This window comes from Hemicordylus capensis, chromosome 6 (assembly GCF_027244095.1).
Source record: "Hemicordylus capensis ecotype Gifberg chromosome 6, rHemCap1.1.pri, whole genome shotgun sequence".
NCBI classification, from domain to species: domain Eukaryota; kingdom Metazoa; phylum Chordata; class Lepidosauria; order Squamata; family Cordylidae; genus Hemicordylus; species Hemicordylus capensis.
Genome location: NC_069662.1, coordinates 68,866,512 through 68,888,326, shown reverse-complemented (window position 1 = coordinate 68,888,326; position 21,815 = coordinate 68,866,512). Strand labels below are relative to the sequence as shown.

Genomic DNA, 21,815 nt, shown 5'->3' with positions numbered 1-21,815 from the left:
CCATCCTTATGTGTGTGATTGTAGTTCTCTTCATTTCTCTCTACCTGTTTTCAGGGGAGCCTTCAGAATTCTCAAAAGGCAAAATGTCCACATCACGTCTGTTTTGGCCTTAATAGGCCTTTGGAAGGAGAATTGATTTCTTACACTATGCTGACTGTTTTCTCAACTTATGCTGAATGTATTTCAGGAGAAGTCTCTACAAAAGCTGCCTCACTCTCTCTAGTGAATGAAGCACAATACCTTCTGATAAACAGAACAAGTATTTTACAACTGAGAGATAAAATTGCTGCAAAGTGAGTGCATCGTCTTCTGAAGCAGTGAATTTCCTAGTGTTTAGTCTTTTTGTCTTCCTTTTTCGTACACTTATTTTTAATTTTTGCAGAAATGTCCCAAAACAAACAAATTTAAAAACAACAACAACAACAACAGATAAAATTCAGCTTGGAACAAATATAACATCTCAGGGTCATTACTTCACTTAATTCATTTAGGATATTTGTAAATACAATTATAAAATAAATATCAGTTTCAACTATTCAAGTCTTCTATATGCAGTTTTTTTTGCATCAGTGCAATTTAAAAGGGGTAGCCCATGTTCTAAAAAGAAACATTTATTATTTGGATGAGCAGGAAGGGAGCTTGTCCTGTACCAGTAACTCTAAAATTTTATCAAACCAACATTTAATTTTTGGAGGATTCCTCTTTTTCCATGCCTTAACAATGCAAAGTTTTGCTGCCAATAATAAAAGCACAATCAGTTCCTTGCATAAAGTAGACAATGGTGGTTCCTCAAAGGAGTTTAGTAAATGCATGCTTGAGTGTGTTGTATGTGTGCTTGCATGTGTCTGTGTGTGCTTGTGTGTATTGTGTGCATGTGTTTGTGGTTTCTGTGCATCTGTGTTGCATGTGCTTTTGTTTGTAGGGTGTGTGTGCATGCATGGGTATATATTTGAGTTATGTGCATGTTTATGTTTTGTGGACATGTGTACGTGTTTGTGTTTCATGAGTGTGCTTCTGTTTCTGTGGTGTGTGCATGTGTTTTTGTTTCTGTGCACATGTTTCTGTGCACATGTTTGTGTTTCTGGTTCTGTGGAGCCAGCATGGTGTAGTGGTTAGAGTGCCGGAATAGGACCGGGGAGACCAGAGTTCAAATCCCCATTCAGCCACAATACTAGCTGGGTGACTCTGGGCCAGTCACCTCTCTCTCAGCCTCACCTACTTCACAGGGTTGTTGTGAAAGAGAAACTCAAGTATGTAGTACACCGCTCTGGGCTCCTTGGAGGAAGAGCGGGATATAGATGTAATAATAATAATAATATGGTTGTGCTGTGTACAAGTTCCTGTGTTGCAAGCATGGGTTTGCATTTCTCTGTGTGTTTTGGGTGTGTATGTGTATGTGATGAATGCACATATTGCTTGTGTTGCGTGTGTGCTTGTGTTGTATGGTTGCATTTCTGTTTGCATGTGCATGTGTTTCTCTGTGTGTGTGCATTTTCAAAATGATTCCATGTGCCCCACAGACCACCCCTACTCTTCTCCAAGAGTGCTTATGCTTTCCACATGGCTCCCCGTACCTATACATTCTATGCCCGTTACCTATGAATTCACATTCCATGAGTAATAGAATGGGCGTTGCATGTGCAATAGAATCCAATGGCTGGTGCAATGTCACTGGCAAATTCTGGCTTCATTTTTAAACTGGTCATAACTTTTCCAGCCCTAGGTTTTAATGGGGGCAGAAAAACCTTAATAACTTTTGAACCACTGTTCAAAATTTCACCAAACCACTACAAGGCACTCTTCCTAGATAAGCCTGGCAGAGAACATTAGTCATTTCCAACAGAATTTGAAACAGATTTATGCTGCATAAAGATTTGAGGAAAAAAGATAAATATGTCAAATTACTTCACTTTTTAACATGCTGTAGTTGTGGCAATTTTTAATCAAATCTCCTTGAAATTAGGCACATGTAGACCTAACCAAGTAGATCATACATGCAAAGTTTTGTTAGCTCAACAGTTGTCATATTTATAAGCAATGGAATGTTGAGGCTTATAATGGCTGGAACTTTTTTTTGCTATATTTGCTTTAACTGAAATTGAACCAAAAGTGTTATGTGCGTGTTTGTGCAGTGTGCTTGTTTGTGTATTTATGTTCAGAGTGTCTGTGCTGTGCACATGTGTTTGTGCATTTTATTCACATGTTTGTGTTTATGTTGTAGGTATGCATTTGTGTGTGTGTTTTGTGTCTGTGTGTGTTGTGTTTGTGTTACATGCATGCATTTATGTGTTTGTGTGGCATGCATGGTTGTGTGTTGCACTGTGCATTTGTGTGCTTTGCATTTTTGCATTGTGCTGTTTTGTGAGTGCATTTGTGTTGTGCGTGGGTGTTTGGGTGTTTGTATGTTTGCATTGCATGCTTGTGTTTGTGTATTTGTGTTGCATTGTGTTCATTTGTGTGGCATGCATGTATTTGTGTTGCTTCTGTTTGTGTTGCATATCTGTGTGTCTCTTGGTGCTGTGTGCAACATTGTGTAGCATGTGGGCTGTGCATGTGTGCACATGGTTCTGTGTTGGTGCATGTTTTTGTTTCTGTGCATATGAGTTTGTGTTCTGTACATGTGCATGCTTGTGTTGTATTAATGTGATTTCATGCTGTACAGCATGTACATGTTTGTTCACATGATAGTTTTGCAGTTGCATATAAGTGTTTGTGGTGTATACAGTATATTTGGGTTGCTTGATTTTGTACTGTGTGCATGTGTATTTTTCTCTGTTGCATGCATGTTTGTTTTTTATATAGCTGTTGCATGCATGTGTTTGTGTGTGTTGTGTGCATATGTTTGTGCATTTGTGTTGCATGTGAGTTTGGTGCATGTTTTTGTGCATTTCGTTGCATGTGTGTTTGGTGCCTGTGTGTGCACGTATGCATTATTTCTGTTGCGTTACATGCATGTGTTTATGTTTGTGTGCATGTTGTGCCTCTGGGGGGTGTGTGTGTGTGCGCGCACACACATATTGCTTGTGTTGCACGTGTATGTTTTTGTTCTGCGGTTGTATTTCTGTTTGCATGTGCTTCTATCTGTGCCATATTTCAAAATCATCCCATACACACACACCCAAACCATCAATATTCTCCCCCAGCGTGCTCTAACGTCCTCCCTATCTTGTCCATCTGTCCATTCCATGCCCCTGCTTCCCTGTGAGTTCACATTCCATAACTAACAGAATAGGCATTGCACTTACAATATAATCCACTACCTGGCTCCCCCTGCCAATGTCAGAGTACTGGCAAACCCAGGGCTGCTCCAAGCCTCAGGGGCACCCCTGGTGAAGCCCACCCACCCTCCTGCCGCCCTCGCCGTTGCTGCTACCTGTTGCTTTGTGACAGCAGTGGAGAGGAGTGTGGGCGAGTGATGGGGAACATTCGCCCACTCACCTGCTCTCCTCACTGCCACCTCTACTCACTATGAAAGAGGTGGGTGGAGGCATCAGAGAGGAGGTGGGCAAGTGGGCAGGTGTTCTCCATCTCCTGCCCACCTACCAGGGGCCATGGGGATGGGCAGAGGGCAGCGAACCTGGGTTTCACATGACCTAGACTTTTGCCACCCATGCCAGCTTTGTGCCCTAAGCGGGCACTTAGCTGGCTTAAACGTGCAGGTCGCTCCGGGTACATATCTCAGCATTCTAGCTTCATTGTCAAATGTTGACTTCATTGTCAGTTATGCCCTTTATAACTTCGCCAGCACTTACTAGCCTTAGGCTTTAATGGGGGCAGGAAAACCTTAATAACTTTTGAACCGCTTCTCAAACCATAATCCGACCACTAAAAAAGATGGACTACATCATTCATTTTCACCAAAAACTGAAATAGATGATACACCTGGATAAAATTTGGACAAAAAGCGTCATTATTCTGCACCTTTTAGTATGTTGCACGTGCAACAATTTTTATCAGATCTCTTTAAAAGTAGGTACATTTGTAGACTGCATCAAGTACATCACAAACACCAAGTTTCAAGTATAATGGCAGAACCTTTTTTTTTTTTTTTTGCTGCTCACCTGAACTAAAGAGGCACTCCCATGCCCCTTTAATCAGACATTAATTGTTGTCAGATATTGTTAATGATCCTCATGTTGGTAATTAAAGTTGGGTAATCGGTTTGTCTTTAAATTCAAAAGAAATATTTTTTATTGGACTGAAACACCTGAAATTGCAAGTAAGTACATCACTCTATTAGGTTATTTTCTGCACATGTTCTTTTCTCTCTGCTTTATGGAACAGACTAGGTGAACCAATCCTCCCCCAGGAACTTATCCATCGTTTCCGCGCCAACATTGTTATCAGCACAAGTGAACCATTTGAAGAAGACAAGTGGGAGGAGATTGCAATTGGTACTCTTCATTTCAAGGTACAGAATGTCTATTCAAGGTTGCAGCTGTCCATTAATGTTATAGAGCTGGGAGAATGCAATTTGTTGCAGGGCACAGATTAGGGCAGGAAATTGGAAGGTTGAGCCTATAGAATAGTTAGCTACAGCAATCCAAACAGTTACTTGTGTAACTGTATCTGCAGTCTCCCTGTCCAAGAGATGTGACTAGTATATTGTGGTAGGGGTGTGAAAACCGCTCAAGTAGTCTGGGTTTGAACTGAACCCCCACCCCACCCCCACTCCCAAGAGGGAGCCAGTCCAAACCTGATCGGCCCCAGTTAAGACTGGTTTAGGGGACTACTTGTAAAGGAGAATATGGTGAGGATTCCCCTTTATGGGTAAAGGGGAAGGTGGGGGTTCCTAGAGTTAGAAGGTGCTTACATTAATTGTGTACAGGTGGCGGCTCGCCCCCACCCTGATGGACTCCTCCAGAGTAGCCCGGGCTGGCTGTGGTCCAGTTCGGGCCTTCTCCAGCCCAGTCCAGCACGTAGGCCATTTTAGTGAGGTCACTAAAATGACCTCACTCTGCATGCAAGGAGGTCACTAAAATGGCCTCTGCGCATGTGCAGAGACCCAAACCAGGTCACAGCCAGCTGGGCTACTCACTGAGGAGTACTGAGGAGGCTGGCAGGGGTGTGGGGGAGCTGCTCCCACTCCCACTGGACGATTAAAGAAAGCACCCTCTAGGAAGCCTTCCTTTACTAGTAAAGGGCAATCCTCACCAGCTTCCCCTTTACACATAGACCTCCGAACTGGTCCATAAACCAGTCCAAACTGGGAATCCACCTGATTGCTCTTTACAAGTAGAGTCCACAAACCAGTCCAAACTGGTCCGGCAGTCAAACTGGATCAGATTTGAACCCAACCAGCCTGGCCAGTTCCGTGCACATCCCTATAGTGTGGCATAGCCATGCTATATATAGCAAGGCAGGGAGACAACTGCCAGCACATATCAGAATTCAAACTAGGAGCTTCCTGATCTATATACTGGTATCCCTTGTGGTGAGTCACACAGGGATAAAGATCCCCTCTAAGTACTAAAATACTTAGGTTTTCATTAAAATGAAAATAAAACTTAGATTATCATTAAAATGAGAGGGGAAACTCCTCAAATTTTACTGAACTCCCCCCACCAAACCTAATAACCCTTCTCTCTCTCCAGAAAAGTATCTTTCTCCCACTCCCCCAAATTAAGTGAGGTGTTGCTCCTCAGGTTTTCACTCTTTCTGCATCCCTAAAGTCACTGAAAGCTACAGTAAACTAGAAGAAGGAGCATGAAAAAAGTGACTTCCCCTTTCTCAGGGAGCCCATTGGTTGCTCCCGTCCAGGTCCAGTTATAAATATTTCTAGGTCAGGCATTAGTTAGCCAAACACTAATCTTGCTCATTGATTTCCTAGCCCTGCTTCGGGTATTTCTGACAGTCAGCCCATCTGTTCCTCTTCTATGGGTCTTTGCCTACCTGTTTCCCAGTTGATTTGCCAATTTCCAGACACACTTGCTTGCCCTGCTGTCTGATTTCCCCCTCATTCCAAATCACTTTTGGAAGGCCTTCTTGGCTTGCAGTTGTGGATCTACTGCCTCCGATGGGTCTGCCCCATTGCCTCACCCAGTTCCAATTCCAAACCTGCCAAGACTTACATTTCAGCTTCCAGTGTGCCTCCCACTATGTTAAATAATATACAGCTGTCCCTTCTATGTTAAATAACTTTTGCTAAAATAAGCCTTGCTTAAAACCATTTTTAAAATGCTACCACATATTTAAGAAGCCTTCTCTCTACCCTGATAATCTGGATAACTATCCTGATCTCCAATCTTCCTTCTCTTGGTAAGATTTTGGAGAAGGTGGTTTGTGCTCAATTGATGAGAGTCCTGGAGGAAACTGATTTCCTGGATCCTTGCCAGTCAGGTTTTAGGCTGCAGCACAGCACTGAAATAGCATTGGTCACCCTGTTGGATGACCTGTATCATAACCTTGATGTGGGAAGCGCACCTCTCTTGGTTCTCCTTGATCTCTTAGCGGCCTTTGATACCATCAACCATTCTATCCTTCTGGAATGTTTAAGTGGGCTGGGCCTGGGGGGCAACTGTTCTTCAGTGGTTCCAGTCCTATCTCACTGGGTGATACCAGTTGGTGTCAATTTGGGGTGAGTGTTCTGCGCCCTGGCCCCTTTCTTGTGGGGTTCCACAGGGCTCGGTCCTTGCTCCCATTCTCTTTAACATCTACATGAAGCTACTAGGTCTGGTCATCCGTCGGTTTGGGGGTAAGTTTTCATCAATATGCTGATGATACTCAGCTTTATATCTCTACCCCTGGCCAAACAGGTGATGCTGTCCATGTGCTGGCTAGAGCCTGTCAGGACCTGGATGGGCCAAAACAGGCTCAGGCTTAATCCCGATTCGGAACCGAGACCGAGTTGGTCTTGTTCAGTTTGTGATCTGGCCAATTTGCCCTGTGTGAGTTTATCTCTTGATGGGATTGTGCTTCCCTTGAGAGAGACAGTTCATGATCTGGGCCTCTTTCTGGACTCGCGGCTCATGCTTGAACAGCAGGTGGAGGCCATGGCCAGGGGTGTGTTTGCCCAGCTTCAGCTGGTTTGCCAGTTACAGCCTTGTCTCGACTGGCAGGCCCTGGCAACAGTAACTCATGCCTTTCTTACCTCTCATTTGGATTACTGTAATGCGCTCTACCTGGGGTTGCCTTTGAAAACGATGCAGAAGCTTCAACTAGTCCAGAATGCAGAGGCCTGCCTCCTCATGGGTGACCATTCATTTGATAGTGTCACACCTCTTTTATGGTTGCTGCACTGGTTGCTTGTTTACTTCTGGGTCCAATTCAAAGTGCTGGTTCTCACATACAAAACCCTTATGGACCCAACACCTGTATATCTCCAAGACTGCCTCTCTCAGCCAGTTGTATCCTGTGAGGTCTTTTCAGCTGGCCCTCCTTAGTGTCCTCGGCCCTGGTGTAGTGCATGGTGCCTGAGCCCATAGGAGGGCCTTCTCTGTGGCCGCCCCTCTTCTTTGGAACACCCTCCCCCTCCCCCCAGATTCGTTCAGCCCCCTTAGTTGATTTTAAGGCCCTTCTTAAGACCTACCTGTTTCATCAGGCATTTGACCTTTAATTTTTTTTTAAAAATGTTATTGGTATTGTTGTTGTTCACTGCCTAGAGTCTTTGGAGGAGGCGATATATAAGAAACTTTTAATTGATAAATAAATGTTTATGATACAGATTTGAGGAGACACTGACTGACATACTGCACAGCAGTATATCAGCCTAGTAACACTACATTTGTGCAAGTTGTGCAAGCAGAAAATTTGCATTACACAAAAGTAACCATTCAAAACAATGGAATTGCTCTTCTATAACAGAATTTGTGCAAATCTTGCAGTTTTGCAATGTATACAATTGCACAAACACAACATTACTAAGCTGATGTACTCTTGTGCAGTCTGTCAGCCATTGCATTTACAACTAGATGTCCTAATTGTGTTAATGATTTTTTTTTAAGGGTTGACAACAATAAAATAAATTATTGGGGGAAATTGCTTATTGGTTTCTAGAATGACCAGTATGATGATATTCACATGTGCTGCTTTTTTTGGGGGGGGGGGTGTTTTAAAACCATTTTTTTCCCTAAAACTTACTTAAATGTTGAATTACTTTCATTTATTTTAGATAATTCTGCCTTGGGAAAATCCCTCCCAGTGCCTAACAATTGTGTTTCTGTTGTATTGTATAATACAGGAGAACCTTGTTAATAGCGGACCCTGCATCTGCGATTCTGCATATCCCTGGTTGGGTAATTGCTACCTGACCTCGGTATACGTGAAAAAACTAGGCATTTATAGGGTTAAGACTTGAATGTCTGTGGGCCAGGGATGGGTGGAAATGATCTCTGAAGTAATTTCTGCCTGCCATTTTAATATAGGACACTCTTGTTCTTCGCTCCTTCTTGTTAAAGAAAGAAAGAAAAGAAAGGAGAAGAATCCAGTTTTTTGTGAACAAACAACATTTTTTTTAACTTGGGGGGGCATTATTGGGCAGCTGGGGACACACAGAGCACGTTAGGGCAGTCGCCCCCCTTTCGCCTGCATTCCTTCCATTTTTGTCCCATTTTTGCTAGCCCCTTCGTACCATTTTTGTCCTTTTTGCCCTGCTGCCTCAGGAACCTAACCCCACAATTGCTATTGCCCTAAAGCCCCATTATTTGTGATTTCACTATCCACCCCCCTCATGGAACGGAACCCCCATGGATTACAGGGTTCTCCTGTATACATAATATACAATTGTGTATATTCTAAATTTGATATTTTACATAATGGAATACTTTATTAAATGTATTTCAACATCTCAGTGACTTCAGTGAGACTTGTGCATGTATACTTGAGTTTGATACAACAGTCAGTGTGCTTTAATTGTGAATTAATAGTTTAATTATTACTGTACAGTCTGTAATATTCCTATTCCACATAATAATGGTGCTGCAGGTGTAGGTAACATAAAGAACAGTGATATGTTCCTTGGATCAGTTTTGTTAGAACAAAAGCAGTTGAACCACCTATAGCCAGGGAGCTTTATAAGACTTACGTCTTGTCTCTACTTATCCTAGCCATGGCCTACTTTGATCAGTAACCTGACATTAATTTAAAACATTGCAAGCTAATGAGAAATTTCTTCTGCACAGATCATTTTTCACAAAAGAAAAAATGCCCTTAGTCTGCAACCTTGCCAACACTTAGCATTTCAAAGAGAGACAATAGCTGAATACTTTTTTAAAAAAATTAAAATTAAGAACACTTCAAACGATGAATATATTTGCTTGGAGGTACAGGGCATGTTTCAGAACAGTATGTATTTGGGGGCATTATCAAAAAATGACAGATAATTTTATTGTTCTCTTCCATTATGTGGTTTAGGGAGAGGTAACTGGCAGCTAGGGGGTGGGCAGTCAGTTTGACTCTCAGGGGTTTCCCACCTGATATCTTCATTGCCCCCAGCCCCACAGAATCTCCTGTTGTTTGGCAGCTCAGACACTTTCTCCTGCATGAGCCAAGACAGTCAAAAGTCTATGACCTCTCATAGGAAAAGCAACTGAAGTTTAGCAGTTTTCCTATTATACATCTCAGTGGTCCCTCTGTGGCAGGGGTTCCCAACCTGTGGTACCCCAGATGTTGCTGAACTACATCAACTCCAGCTACAATTTATTGTGGCTGATGGGAGTTGTAGTTCAGCAACTTCGAGAGTACCACACACAGGTTGGGAACCCTGCTCTACTGCATGAGCAAAATAAGAGCAAATGAGAGTGAGTAGCTCAAGTACTCTACCAAAGAGCCCTTTGCCATTGAATGGAACTTAGGTTGTTGGCCATTCAGGACTTGTTCAATTCAAATTATAGTCCCTGTTAAATGAGTTGCCTCCCATAAATCTGATGGGCTCCTACTAGCTGTATTGAACATTCTTTCAGAAATACTTGTTTGGCTTGAACTGGGGAGTTGCGGGAGAAAGGTTTCTCCTACTCCCCTTTTTCATGGCTGCCTCTTGGTGTGATCCTGGTGGTGGCAGTGATTGCTCTCTCTGTTGCTGGGCGCCCCACGCCCAAATTCCTTCTGTCATTGTTTCCTGCCTCTTTTCTCATTCTGATGACATCATTGTGTGGCAAATTTCAAATGAGACTAGGGTATAAAGGCAGCGTTGCTTTCTCATTCTCTGGCATGTTTTCTAAGTAGAAAGAAGCATTCCTACCCAGCAGATATGGCAGGAAGCAGTGCATATTTCCTGTCTAGACAGAAAAAGAAGGAATGGAAGGGGAGGAATGGTGCCCAGCAGCTGGGAGAGCAATCACTGTCACCGACAGAATCACACAGCGGCAGCAGGGAAAGTCAATGCTGAAATGCCTCTCTAAATAATGTTGCATGCTGTTCCTCGACCAAGATGACCAAGTGGCAGTGAAGCCAATTTGGCTCACCACTTGTTCTTGCTAAGCCAAGTTAGGAAACGTTGAAGGAACAGCAAAAAAAATATGTTTGCTGCTAGTAATATAGTAGAAATAGTTGCTATTGAAATTGGAAATTGGAATTCTGCTAAGGCAAAAACAGGTGTGTTGTGCATGATTTGACAGCATTTTCTGTGGAAATTACAGATTATGGGGCCATGTCACAGATGCCTGGTTATTTGCATTGATCAACAAACTGGACAACGAAACAATGAATTTCTTCAGACTCTATCTTCCACCAGAGATAAAAAGGTCAGCATAAAAATCTCAGTTCAGAACAAAAGTGGATGACAAGATCTTCCTATTGCAGACTGCCTCTGCTTTAGATTAACTGGAAAATGGAAACCGTAGTGTACAAGGCCCCAATCCAGAGTGTACATCATTATATGCGTTCAGACAATAATTTACATGAGATGAGAATTCAAGAGAAAAAGTGTCTACAAAATACTGGTTTAAATATGTAGGGTGTCATAATGAGTTGTGTTAAAATTAAAAGGACAATCTTTGTAATGCCTAAGTTAATTTTAATGAGACTACAGAGTAATTTTCCTTATCATGTCAGCCATCATATAGCATATATAGATATCAAAACATAGCACCAAATTCAAAGAGCTTTTCATGGAAAGTGATTTTAAGTAGCATTAATTCAAGGAGCATAGTCATATCTACCAAAAAAAAAAAAAAAAGAGTCAGATGAGGAGCTAAAAGAGTAACCAGACATCCATCTAATTTTTCATCTTTTAAATCCTGTATTTATTTTATTTATTCCATTTATATACTGACCTTCTTGAAGTGGCTCAGGGCGGTTTACATTAAAATAAAAAACACAGAATAAAACAATTAAAATCAAACATTTAAACTAGATTAGATCTCATAAAAATTGAAGTTAAAACTATTAAAAGTTTTTAAAAGTCATTAAAAGTCAGGCTGGAGAGATGGATCTTTAAAGCTCTCATAAAGAACTCCAAAAAAGACCGTCCTCTTATATCCACAGGGAGTGAGTTCCACAACCTAGGGGCAGCAACTAAGAAGGCCTGGTCCCAGGTTGCTACCAGAAGAACTGGTGGCACCCAAAGATGGATCCCTCATGATGATCTTTATGAATGATGGGGAGCGTGGTGTAGTGGTTAGAGCGCTGGACTAGGACTGGAGAGACCTGAGTTCAAATCCCCATTCAGCCATGAAACTAGCTGGGTGATTCTGGGCCAGTCACTTCTCTCTCAGCCTAACATACTTCACAGGGTTGTTGTGAAAGAGAAACTCAAGTATGTAGTACACCGCTCTGGGCTCCTTGGAGGAAGAGCGGGATATAGATGTAGTAGTAGTAGTAGTAGTAGTAGTAGTAGTAGTAATAAATAATCTTGTAGAGAAAAGCTCTCCCTCAAGTAACCTGGACCCAAGCCATTTAGGGCTTTAAAGGCAACAACGAGCACTTTGTAATTTGCCCGGAAACATATCAGCAGCCTGTGCAACTGTTTAAAAACAGGCATGATTTGGTCTCTCCAGGATACCCCAGAGACCAATCTGGCTGCTATAGATTCTGTGTCTAGTTTCTCATGAACAGGCAGAAAATTCTAACTAAGAGAAATATGTCATCTCCAGTCCTTTCTTAATATAAACTAGCTGTCACATAGACATCTTCCACTGTTGTGTTGTTACTCTAACTCAGATTTATAATTAACCCCTTTCATGTACATTTAACTTTCTTCATTAATCCTTAGGCTTGTTCACATGACTGTTAACTGGATAGGACAAGAGGCCTCCCCAGCTTTGGGAACTGTGCACATCACTGCAGTGGCGGCCTCTTCCTGTTAGGCTGCTGCACCCACACCACTCTCTCTGTCTCCCTTCTCTGCTCCCTCTATCTCTCTTTGCCAAAACCCAATTCTACACTGGATAATATCTGAATTCTTAGTTACCCTGCACATTGCCGCTCACTAATGCAGTCAGTCCCATGTATTTCTAAACATGTAAATATGTACTTGAAAGGGCAGTTTAATGTGACATTATCTGTAGCACCTTAAATGATTAGTAGAATTTTCTCATGTTCTTAATAAGTTTTATCTGAATGTATCCAACTGAGAGCTTTGCTATTATGCACGCTTTTACTGCAAAATTAGCTTTTTGCTTGTTCCTTTTCTCTGATTAAGATTAATGGAGAAGCTTATAATACACCCACCCTGCTGACATCAAAAGATTGTTTGTAAAGCTACATAGCTCACAGCACAGCACTCTTAAGTTTTTAGATTGTTCTGGGAAGTTGTATTCTGAGAAAAATGCCCTTGAGTTCAGGAAAACAAAATACAGAGAGATTAAGTGGTTCATTTTAATAATTCTGCAAACTGCAGTCTCAAAAGTTGAAAACCTCATTTTTTAATGTTAGGAGTAAGCATCAGATTTTTGGTAGGGTTATCTTCAAATTAAACTTGCTCAGGAAGTCCAATAAAACAAATGGTTTCGCCAACCCTACAGACACAGCTGTTTCCAAAGGTGAAGACAAATGTAACATTACCGATGTATTCTTCACGTGTGGTGTGAATATGACTTCACAGTTTAGATAGATAGACAGATAGACTTTATTACAGTCTTTGACCAGTACAGAAGCAAGAAAAAGAAAAACACGAAGTCAGGCCCATACAACAATATAGTAACAATATAACTTTACGAGTATACAGTAGCATAGTAAATTACTCCAGTAGTAATTTCACAGTTCACCTTATCCACAAACATATATGCAAGCTGAACATTGCACCAGCTCTTTGCCTTTGCACAAACGCACTGCATTACTTAGACACATTTAATATGGACACAGTTCCTTTATCCTGCAAGTAATTTACACTCTGTACTATACTGCTTTCCAACAAAAAAGTTTCCAGAGTGGAAAAGGGAATATATTGGTTGCCTGCCCCAAAAGGAATCAATCGAAAAAGAGAGCGAAAGAAAGCCCACCAGTTAAATGCCAGCAGACATGGCACTAACTCATATGCTCAGAGGCACATATTACCAAAGTATTAAACATGTATGTAACACTAATCCCCAGTTTTTGTTGTTGCCACCAGCCTACTCAGGTAATGCTTTGGCACATGGAGGACCTAGCCAAATTATGTTTCCATGGTTATGATTTTGTAGGCCAGTACAATATCTCAGACTGGACAGCATATCTCATGCCCTCATGGCATGAAGATCATGAGCCATTTAACTTTCTTATTTTTAAAAATCTCAGTTGGAGCTGCCACACCTATAATTATTCCTGTAAACCTAAGGGTCCCTGCCCTGCCTTTAATTGAATTTCCTTTTTTTAAAAAATGGAGGGTGCCATATATGCCTCGCCCAATATAAATGTGTTCAGAGCGAGGAAAGTGAAAAATACTTTTTAACATTTTCAGACATAATAAAGAGGCAGACATTAATGTTTGGATTTAAAACAAGCCATATTTTTATTTAACAAAAATGGAAATATAGCAGCCCTAGTGGAAATACTGTAATTTTTTATAGTTGATGCTTTACTTGCTTCAGTTCTGGTGATCATTAAGTTGCCTGTACAGGTGTTATGTACAGAACTCTCATCCCACTTGTGGGATGAGCAAGATTACAAAGCAGGCATTTCCACCCAGAAAGTCACAACCACAGGTTTCAATCCAAATTAAAAGGTTGCTTTAGTGAATACAAAAGAAGAGGCTTGACTGTAATGATACAGAGTGAGTTCTCATGTGACTCAGGCACTTTGATGGACACGTGCCCGGGCTCAATGCTTTACCTGACTAATTGAAATGAAGGTAGGGAAGGAAGTGGTTGTAATTTGGTTGTCTGTGCTGTTTTTGATGAAGCGGGAAGGAAACTACTCTCCTACTGAGTTGGGAAGGTGGCAGCCACTTCTCTGGTGGTGTGCGAATACACAAACTGAATCCTGCCTCCATAACCCAGTCCCCTGGAGGCTGGCAGGGCCAGCCTATGACAATTGTAAGAGGCTGCTGCAGATCAGGAGGTTAAATATGGGAAATAAAATGGCTCCCTGTGTTGCCAGAGGGGGTTGGAAGGAGGAGGATGAGCTGGTTTGAAGTTGTGGGACTCTTACTAAGAAAAAGAGAAAAGGAGGAGACTATGCAAGCGGCTTCTTTAGGGCTCACTTCCTAACCTAGCCTGCAAGTAACACAGACACTCACATATACACTCCAGAAAGGAAAAGTCCAGGAGAGAAGAGAGGGTGGAGCGAGTGAGGAAGCCTCCTATACTACCTGATCTGTATGTGCTGGAAGGGGAGCCTGGATCCTCAGCAAGTGTGAAGAGAAATGGTGGGGAAGCAGAGTGTCACAGTCCCTAAGAAGAATCATAGAGGTTGTGCAAGTTGGACAGGGTTCTAGCTATTTTTATAGGTTGAGGGTTACTTTATGCAGTGAGGGCTACATGCAGGTGAGGCTTCTTTGAGTTAATGGTTACTTGGGGTAGTGTCTGGCAAAGAACAATGGGTTTCGGGGTAGTTAGTCATTACCTGATGGTCTGATCTCCTGAGATGGATGTACTGTAGGATGTTGACTTTAGGAATTAGGATTATCCTAGGGATGTGACTAAGCTGACGTTAGTACAGAGGTCATGATGGCAGCAATGTGACTGGATGAGAAGTGAGCCATGACTGCCTTGCAGTCTCAGGAAAGCTAGAGTCTCCATAGGGGAAGCTCAGTGTGAGGTGTCAAGGTGCCTGATTTGGGCCTCTATAGGATAGGGAGCAGCTATGAGGCTCCTTCCTTTGCTAGACTCCCTTTGAGGCTTCTAGCTACCATGCTTGCCACTGTCTTATTCTTGGATCCTTTGGGGGACAGGTGGGCCAGACTGTACACTTCCTTAAGAGCCTAGGAACTTCCTTTTTTGCGGAGGGGGTTGCACAGAAGCCCAGTTCTGGACCCAGTTCTAACACAGGCAGAGTATCAAAAGGTGCTGCTTGCACCTATTTACCTCAGAGTAGGGGACTGCACAGACTGGTTGCCACAGTTAGGTCCAAATTAAAACTGAATTTGTACTGAACCACAGGTACATGAACCAGTTCGGTCGAATGGACCAGCTGAGCCAGTTGGGTAGAAGAACCAGCTCAAACCAGTTTGAAATGATTCATGACTGAACCGCTCAAACAGGCCCATTTCATGGCAGTCCAGTTTGTGATTGAACCGGTTCTGCACATCCCTATCTCAGAGATATAAGCAATTCATTTTTCCTTCTCGGGGCGGGGGGGTAGATTTCACCATCTAACCTTGACTGAAGCCCTTCACAGCTGTTTCCAGGGCTAAATTAATAATAATAATAATAATAATAATAATAATAATAATAATAATAAATAATGAAAAAGGCAGTTTACTCCCCGCACCCTTCTCACTCCCTTCCCCCTCCCCTTTCACCTCACAAACATTCCAACTGAACTGAGCATGTCAAAATTTGACATTATGGTATCATATTTTTTCTTAATGCGTAGAAATTCAAAATTTAATTTTTTCGACACGCCCATCAAAGAGCCTTGTACAGAAGACAGACCTTTCCCAAAGAAATTGAGTCAGTCTATACTTCCCTATTTGGATGCAGAAAATTCCATTATAAAGATGGGGAGGAGGGAAGACCCAACTGTGATCTTGAGGTTTCATGTCTGCTTTTCAAAGTTTACTCCTCATAATTTAGCCATTTCCCCACCCTTTTTAAGCAGGAGGTTCTGAGTGTAAAAATGTCACTTCTATCACAAATAGTGCAAACAGAAAACTTTGAGAAGCCACAGAAGGTTGGTGGCGAGGTGGGAGAGGTTGCATGAAATAACCTGGTAGAATGCTGTTTTACCTCTCCACCCATAATAATGTGCCTGTATAATACGTGTTAGAATTCAGTGTATGCATCAAGGCACTGCAGTTATTACATCATACGAGATTGATAAATGTACTAACTCATTTGTTTGTTTTTTAGACTAACTTTGGAATATACTTGATGAATCATCCCACAAGACAATTCTCCCTTCCAAATGCTATGTCAGTAGGATCTCCAGTACTTCCAGTGGTGAAGAACATCCTCCCATTTTCACCATCTCCAGACAAGCAAAAGTCAGGATAATCTTTCAGCTGAACCTACAAATTGAGCTGTCTTGCAGATTGCTCACACTTATTTCAAACATCAAGTGCCTTCTTCAATAGTAAAATGTCAGTTGTGTGGTAGAATGTTTTGTACTTGCACTCCACAGCTAATCAAATTGTTATTGTGGAACACTCAGAGCAATTTTATTTGTGGAAGAGAGTCATATAAGTATTACACCAAAGATAAAGTAAAAGAATTGCATTGCCTCTTGTGACTTTTTATGTCAGTTTCTTTGGCAAAAAGACACTGCAGGGTGATTATGCACATTACACACCACTTTGCATGTTTAGAAGCAAACACTCCTTGTTTTATATTTTCACTTGACAGCACAAAAGAGAGAGAGAGAGATGCCATAGGTGGAAAAAGAGGGAAACTAAGGATTATTTCAGTTTCTGGAAATCTATCTCAATTTCTCATAGTTATAAACATACAGGATATTTTTTTAAAAAACTGGAGTTCCCTATAAGTAAATAAGATGGATAGTTTCTTAAAACTTTTGCATGTACCTGCTAAAATGATCAATGGACACTGCTATTCATACACCATTATAATGCTGAATATTAATAAAATGCTCAGCATTATAACAAGGAATGAAGAAAATCTGAGGCAAGGAGCAGGTTGTGTTTCCAAACAGTTGTGTACCAGATTGCCATCCCCTTGCTTTGTCCCACAGGGATCCATTGAGATTCAAATCCATTTCTATCTCCATGGCCCTACCCTAGTTTCAAATTCTTATCCATTATAGAGTGGCCAAGGGGTGACATTTGTGTTGTACCTCTTGTTCAGAGCCTTAATTAAAAGGTAACGAGAGCAAAAATAAAGGTGTCTGTGCAATTCCAACTTAAAATACATTTCAGTATTACAACCTGAACTCAAACGAAGCCATATACAGAGGTAATATCAAGAATCAGATAACAATTCTGAAATAGGAACTGTTAATGAGAAAAGGCCAAGTGAATGACTAACAAGAGACATTACAGAAGGACTTCAGCGAGCTGGTTTGGACAAACACGGCCCCCATCACTCCACTGTGTGCAATGACAGAGAGAACGTGCTGAGAACACACCCACCATGATATGATTAAAGGATATTGATGGTGCATTCTCAGCTCCTCTGTTAATCGCATGCGATGGGTGATCATGTGAACCACCCCTCTGCACACGCTAGAAAACCCTGTTTTCTAAAAGCCACTAAAATTAGGCACTTTCTGGACAAGCCTGAAAGAGAATATCAGTCACTTTTACCCAGATTTGAAAGAAATATTTGCTACACTCACTGTATGTAAAATTAGAGAAAAACGGACCAATGTGTCAGTTTTAAGCCCTTTTAACTTGCTGTAGGTGCTGCTCTCCCCCACCCCGATCTCCTTGAAATTAGGCACATTTGTAGACTTCATCAAGTAGATCATGCACACCAAGTTTCAGATTCTTAGCTCAGCAGTTGACTTATTTATATGCAATAGAATTTTGAGGCTTACTTTTTAAAAAAAATTAACATTTTTAATGGTGGAAACCTTTGGTTGCTACTTGCCACTCCTATGTCCCTTTAATTATATGAATTGCCTAGATGTTTTTGTACACAGGAAGGAATTTTTGACACTACATTTTATACAAAATCCATATACAGGAATGCAGATTGACAATATGACTGTTTCATCTCAAACATATAAGAAATAATTTACCCTGTTATGTGGCCAATGTTTATGTTACAGAGGAACTGTTCTGATAATTCTTTTTTCCTGCCAGAAACAGATAAATTATGTAACAGTTTGGTGTCTAGAGGTTGCTCAGTTCAGATAGTGGTTGCTCAGTTCAGATAGTGGAAGCTGCTGTGAATAGAGCATTGGTTGTTGATAGGAAAGAATTACTTAAGACTGGAAATCCTCATTAAGATCTGTGGTTTGCTGTTTGACATTTGCTTCTGTGAATATAGCTTTAAAAACCACATTTATTGACTGGCATTTCCTGGAAGATATACCATTTTATAAGGAAAGACCATTTATCACATATAAAAAAGATCTCAAATAATTTTTGGTACGTTAAGTACTTATTTTGGTATGTTAAGTACTTATTAATTAATAATTTTTGGTACATTTTGGTATGTTAAGTACTTATTAATTAATGGCACATTCAGATACATATTTTAAACCATCTGTGACTGAGATATTTTCAGAATCAGTTCCCTCACATGGAACTGATTCCCACATGGAAAATTCCATGTGGGAATTTTATATATTGTAAACAGACATATATATATTTTCCATAAGCCTATTGATAACAAAGGACATAATTTGAGGCATTTCACGACATGTAATATATTTCATGTTATTTATGTGACTGACTACCTGTAAATTACTATGTGTAGAAAAAGCCTCTAGAAACACCCCCCCCCCTTTTTTTAATTGGAGAGCATAAGTGCTTATTATTCATAATAAGCACGGTGGGAGTCATTGAGGTGGGACACTTCCTCAAATATGATAATTTTGAGGAGCAGATAGTTTCATCTCTAGTTAAGAGATTGTTCTCCTAAGCAGAATCTGCCTTTATTGACAGAACTGATATACAGTAACATGATTTTGTTTAAACAGCTTACACATTTCTTTGCATTTTTTTTTAGTGTAGAAAATTGTATCTCATGCATCATTTGGCATTTTCTCAGCATTATATCCTTGCTGTAGCTATATAAAGATCGTCATTCCTTTTGACTATTTGAACCAATCAGATCTGGTTAGTGTCATACCAATGAAGTGTCATACCTAGTCTTTCTTGACATATTCTTTACTTTACATGAAACAAACTATAGATTACTCTGAAATACTTGTGGGGGAAACTGGGACTGTTCTACAGATATGAATTAGTTGTGCCATAGCAAGACAAGAAGTTTTTTTCCTGCCTTTCCTTAGTTTTACAAACAAATAATTTTAAAATAACTGAATGTTCCTTGCATGTTCCCTTAAAAAGGCCAGGTTAAACTGGCCCCTACTTTTTTTAATGCCCTCCCTAAACCTTTAGGCTGGCTGGGTCTGCTGTCCCATTGCTCCACTGCCTCTCTTGCCACCCCACCCATACCCTTCCTGGCAGCAGCACAATCACTGCCGCCACTCCTTCTCCTGCTTCTAAAAAGGCAGAGTGGTAGTGGAGTGGCAGGAAGTGTGGAGGAATAGAGAATTTTTTTAAAAATTCTAGCCTTCCACTCTGTGCCTCCACTCTGTGGTGGCTCAAGGCTCAACAGGCCTGAGGTGATGTGGTGTGTCCAGATCTTATTGTCCCAGCCCACTTTTCCAAGGCATGCAAGGTATACTGATCAGCTATTCCTGCTGCCACCACCACAGCCCAGATTTTCATTGCCCCCACCCACCCTTTCCTTTCCATCTTTGGGGGGGCCCACCTTGTCTTCCCCAGCAGCATTATTAGCTGGTGCTCTCCTTCTCCTCTTCCTTCACTGCTGATCTAGATTTAAGATAGAGGGGAGGGAAGTGCATTGGGACCAGCAGAGTATTTAGTCTAGAACAGGGCTGCTCAACTTTGACCCTTCTGCAGATGTTGGCCTACAACTCCTGTAATCCCTGACTATTGTCCACTGTGGCTGGGGATGATGGGAGTTGTAGTCCAAAAACAGCTGGGGGGGCCTAAGTTGAGCAGGCCTGCCCTGGAACATCTCCATAGAGACCCTCTAGGCCAGCTTTTTACTAGTCTCAATCAGGGCTGTCCTTAGGGCATGGCAAGCAGGGGAACTGCCCCGGGTCCCCACTCTGTTAACTCCCATTAGAAGTAACTGGAAGGGGGCCCTGCACTGGCTGATTTTCCCTGGGCCTTGCACCCTGCCAGGGCTCTCTAAGAACAGCCCTGGTCTCAATACTCTTACTGCCACTCCTTTCCTTGGCCAGCCAGAGCTGCAATGGAGAAAGAGGAAGGAAGAGTGATGGTGATTAGTACACCACCGGTTGGTGATGTATGGGAGGGGGCACAAACAATGCTTGCAGGACTCAAAGTTTGGTGAGGGGGACTGGCAGCAGGAGTGGGCATCTGTGCTCATAGTCTCTGTGTTTTGATGGCAGAGCAGCTCTCACAGGACTGATCCAGGTAAGAGGGGTCTCATGGACAGCAGTTTGCTATGGGCCTCCTGAAATGTGGATATGCTCTTTTCTGCCTGCCTCCCTTCTCTTTTGTGTCAGCTTCTGTTTTCAGAAGACTGCATCTGTGTGAGATTTGTGTAAGGGGGGAATCAACAGTGTGGTTTGTAGATTTCATTAAGAGCTCTTCAAATTGTTTAGAGTTGTGAGCAACATGGAAGCTCCCAGTCTTCTTGGCCTTCTAGCTCCCTTGATTTCCTACAAAAGAACTTGGATCATGCTCTAAGGCCAAACATGCTGCAAAGGCAGGCCTCAACTCTGTCTGCCACCCTAAAGAACCCATCAGTTCATGCTGTTATCCCATTATCTGCTCCCAAAATGGTTTTTGCAGGAAACAATGCTTCAGCAATCCTCTGCTGACTCTACAGGCTCCCCTCATGGAGGCTCCACATTGCCCTTACTGCTCCACCCTTTGAGCCAATTCACACTCCTTCTTTGAAATTCCTTACCCTCAAATCTCCTTTTTTGGAGGAAACGAGGTAGCAGTAACATCGTTTTGCAGAGTCTCCAAGCTAGTAATGCTGTCCTGCCACCCTCTGAGCACTGCATTTTCATAATGTCTCTGAATGGAGCCCACTTTTCACCCCAAAGTGAACTTTGCCTTCCACAGGACTCAAAAGATTCTGCCCTAAGTCAAGGCATCCTAGGGAGAAAGAATAGTATACATGGATGTGTGCAAGGCATTGCATATTTGCATCAAATGTACAGCAGTAAGGAGATAATCTTCTTTGTGGCCTTCACACACCTATTGCAGGGAGCCAGCGTGGTGTAGTGGCTAGAGTGCCGGACTAGGACCGGGGAGACCCGAGTTCAAATCCCCATTCAGCCATGAAACTAGCTGGGTGACTCTGGGCCAGTCACTCTCAGCCTAACCTACTTCACAGGGTTGTTGTTGTGAGGAGAAACCTAAGTATGTAGTACATCACTCTGGGCTCCTTGGAGGAAGAGCGGGATATAAAATGTATGTATGTATGTATGAATGAATGAATGAATGAATGAATGAATAAATTTAAATATCTCCAAAGCCACAATGGGGCATTGACAATGGGATTGTTTCATTCAGGCCTATCAGAATCAAAACCCTTGTTTCATGAGGGATCATGTGGGGAGTGGCTTCCTCTGCAGCCTTTGGTGGACATGTGTCATTGGAAGAT

At 41.8% G+C, this 21,815-nt stretch overlaps 1 protein-coding gene across 3 annotated transcripts in view; it reads left to right on the top strand.

Annotated features, from left to right (window-relative positions):
* MOCOS (molybdenum cofactor sulfurase) overlaps positions 1-16,735 on the top strand; it is a 174,891-nt gene extending 158,156 nt beyond the window's left edge. For all 3 annotated transcript variants that reach the window (XM_053263177.1, XM_053263175.1, XM_053263176.1), the window contains 4 exons: positions 188-293; positions 4,285-4,411; positions 10,575-10,679; positions 16,365-16,735. In XM_053263177.1, coding sequence (XP_053119152.1) covers positions 188-293; positions 4,285-4,411; positions 10,575-10,679; positions 16,365-16,508 — 482 coding nt within the window. In that variant the 3' untranslated portion in view covers positions 16,509-16,735. The remainder of the gene's footprint in view (positions 1-187; positions 294-4,284; positions 4,412-10,574; positions 10,680-16,364) is intronic.
* The last annotated feature ends 5,080 nt before the right edge of the window (positions 16,736-21,815 follow it).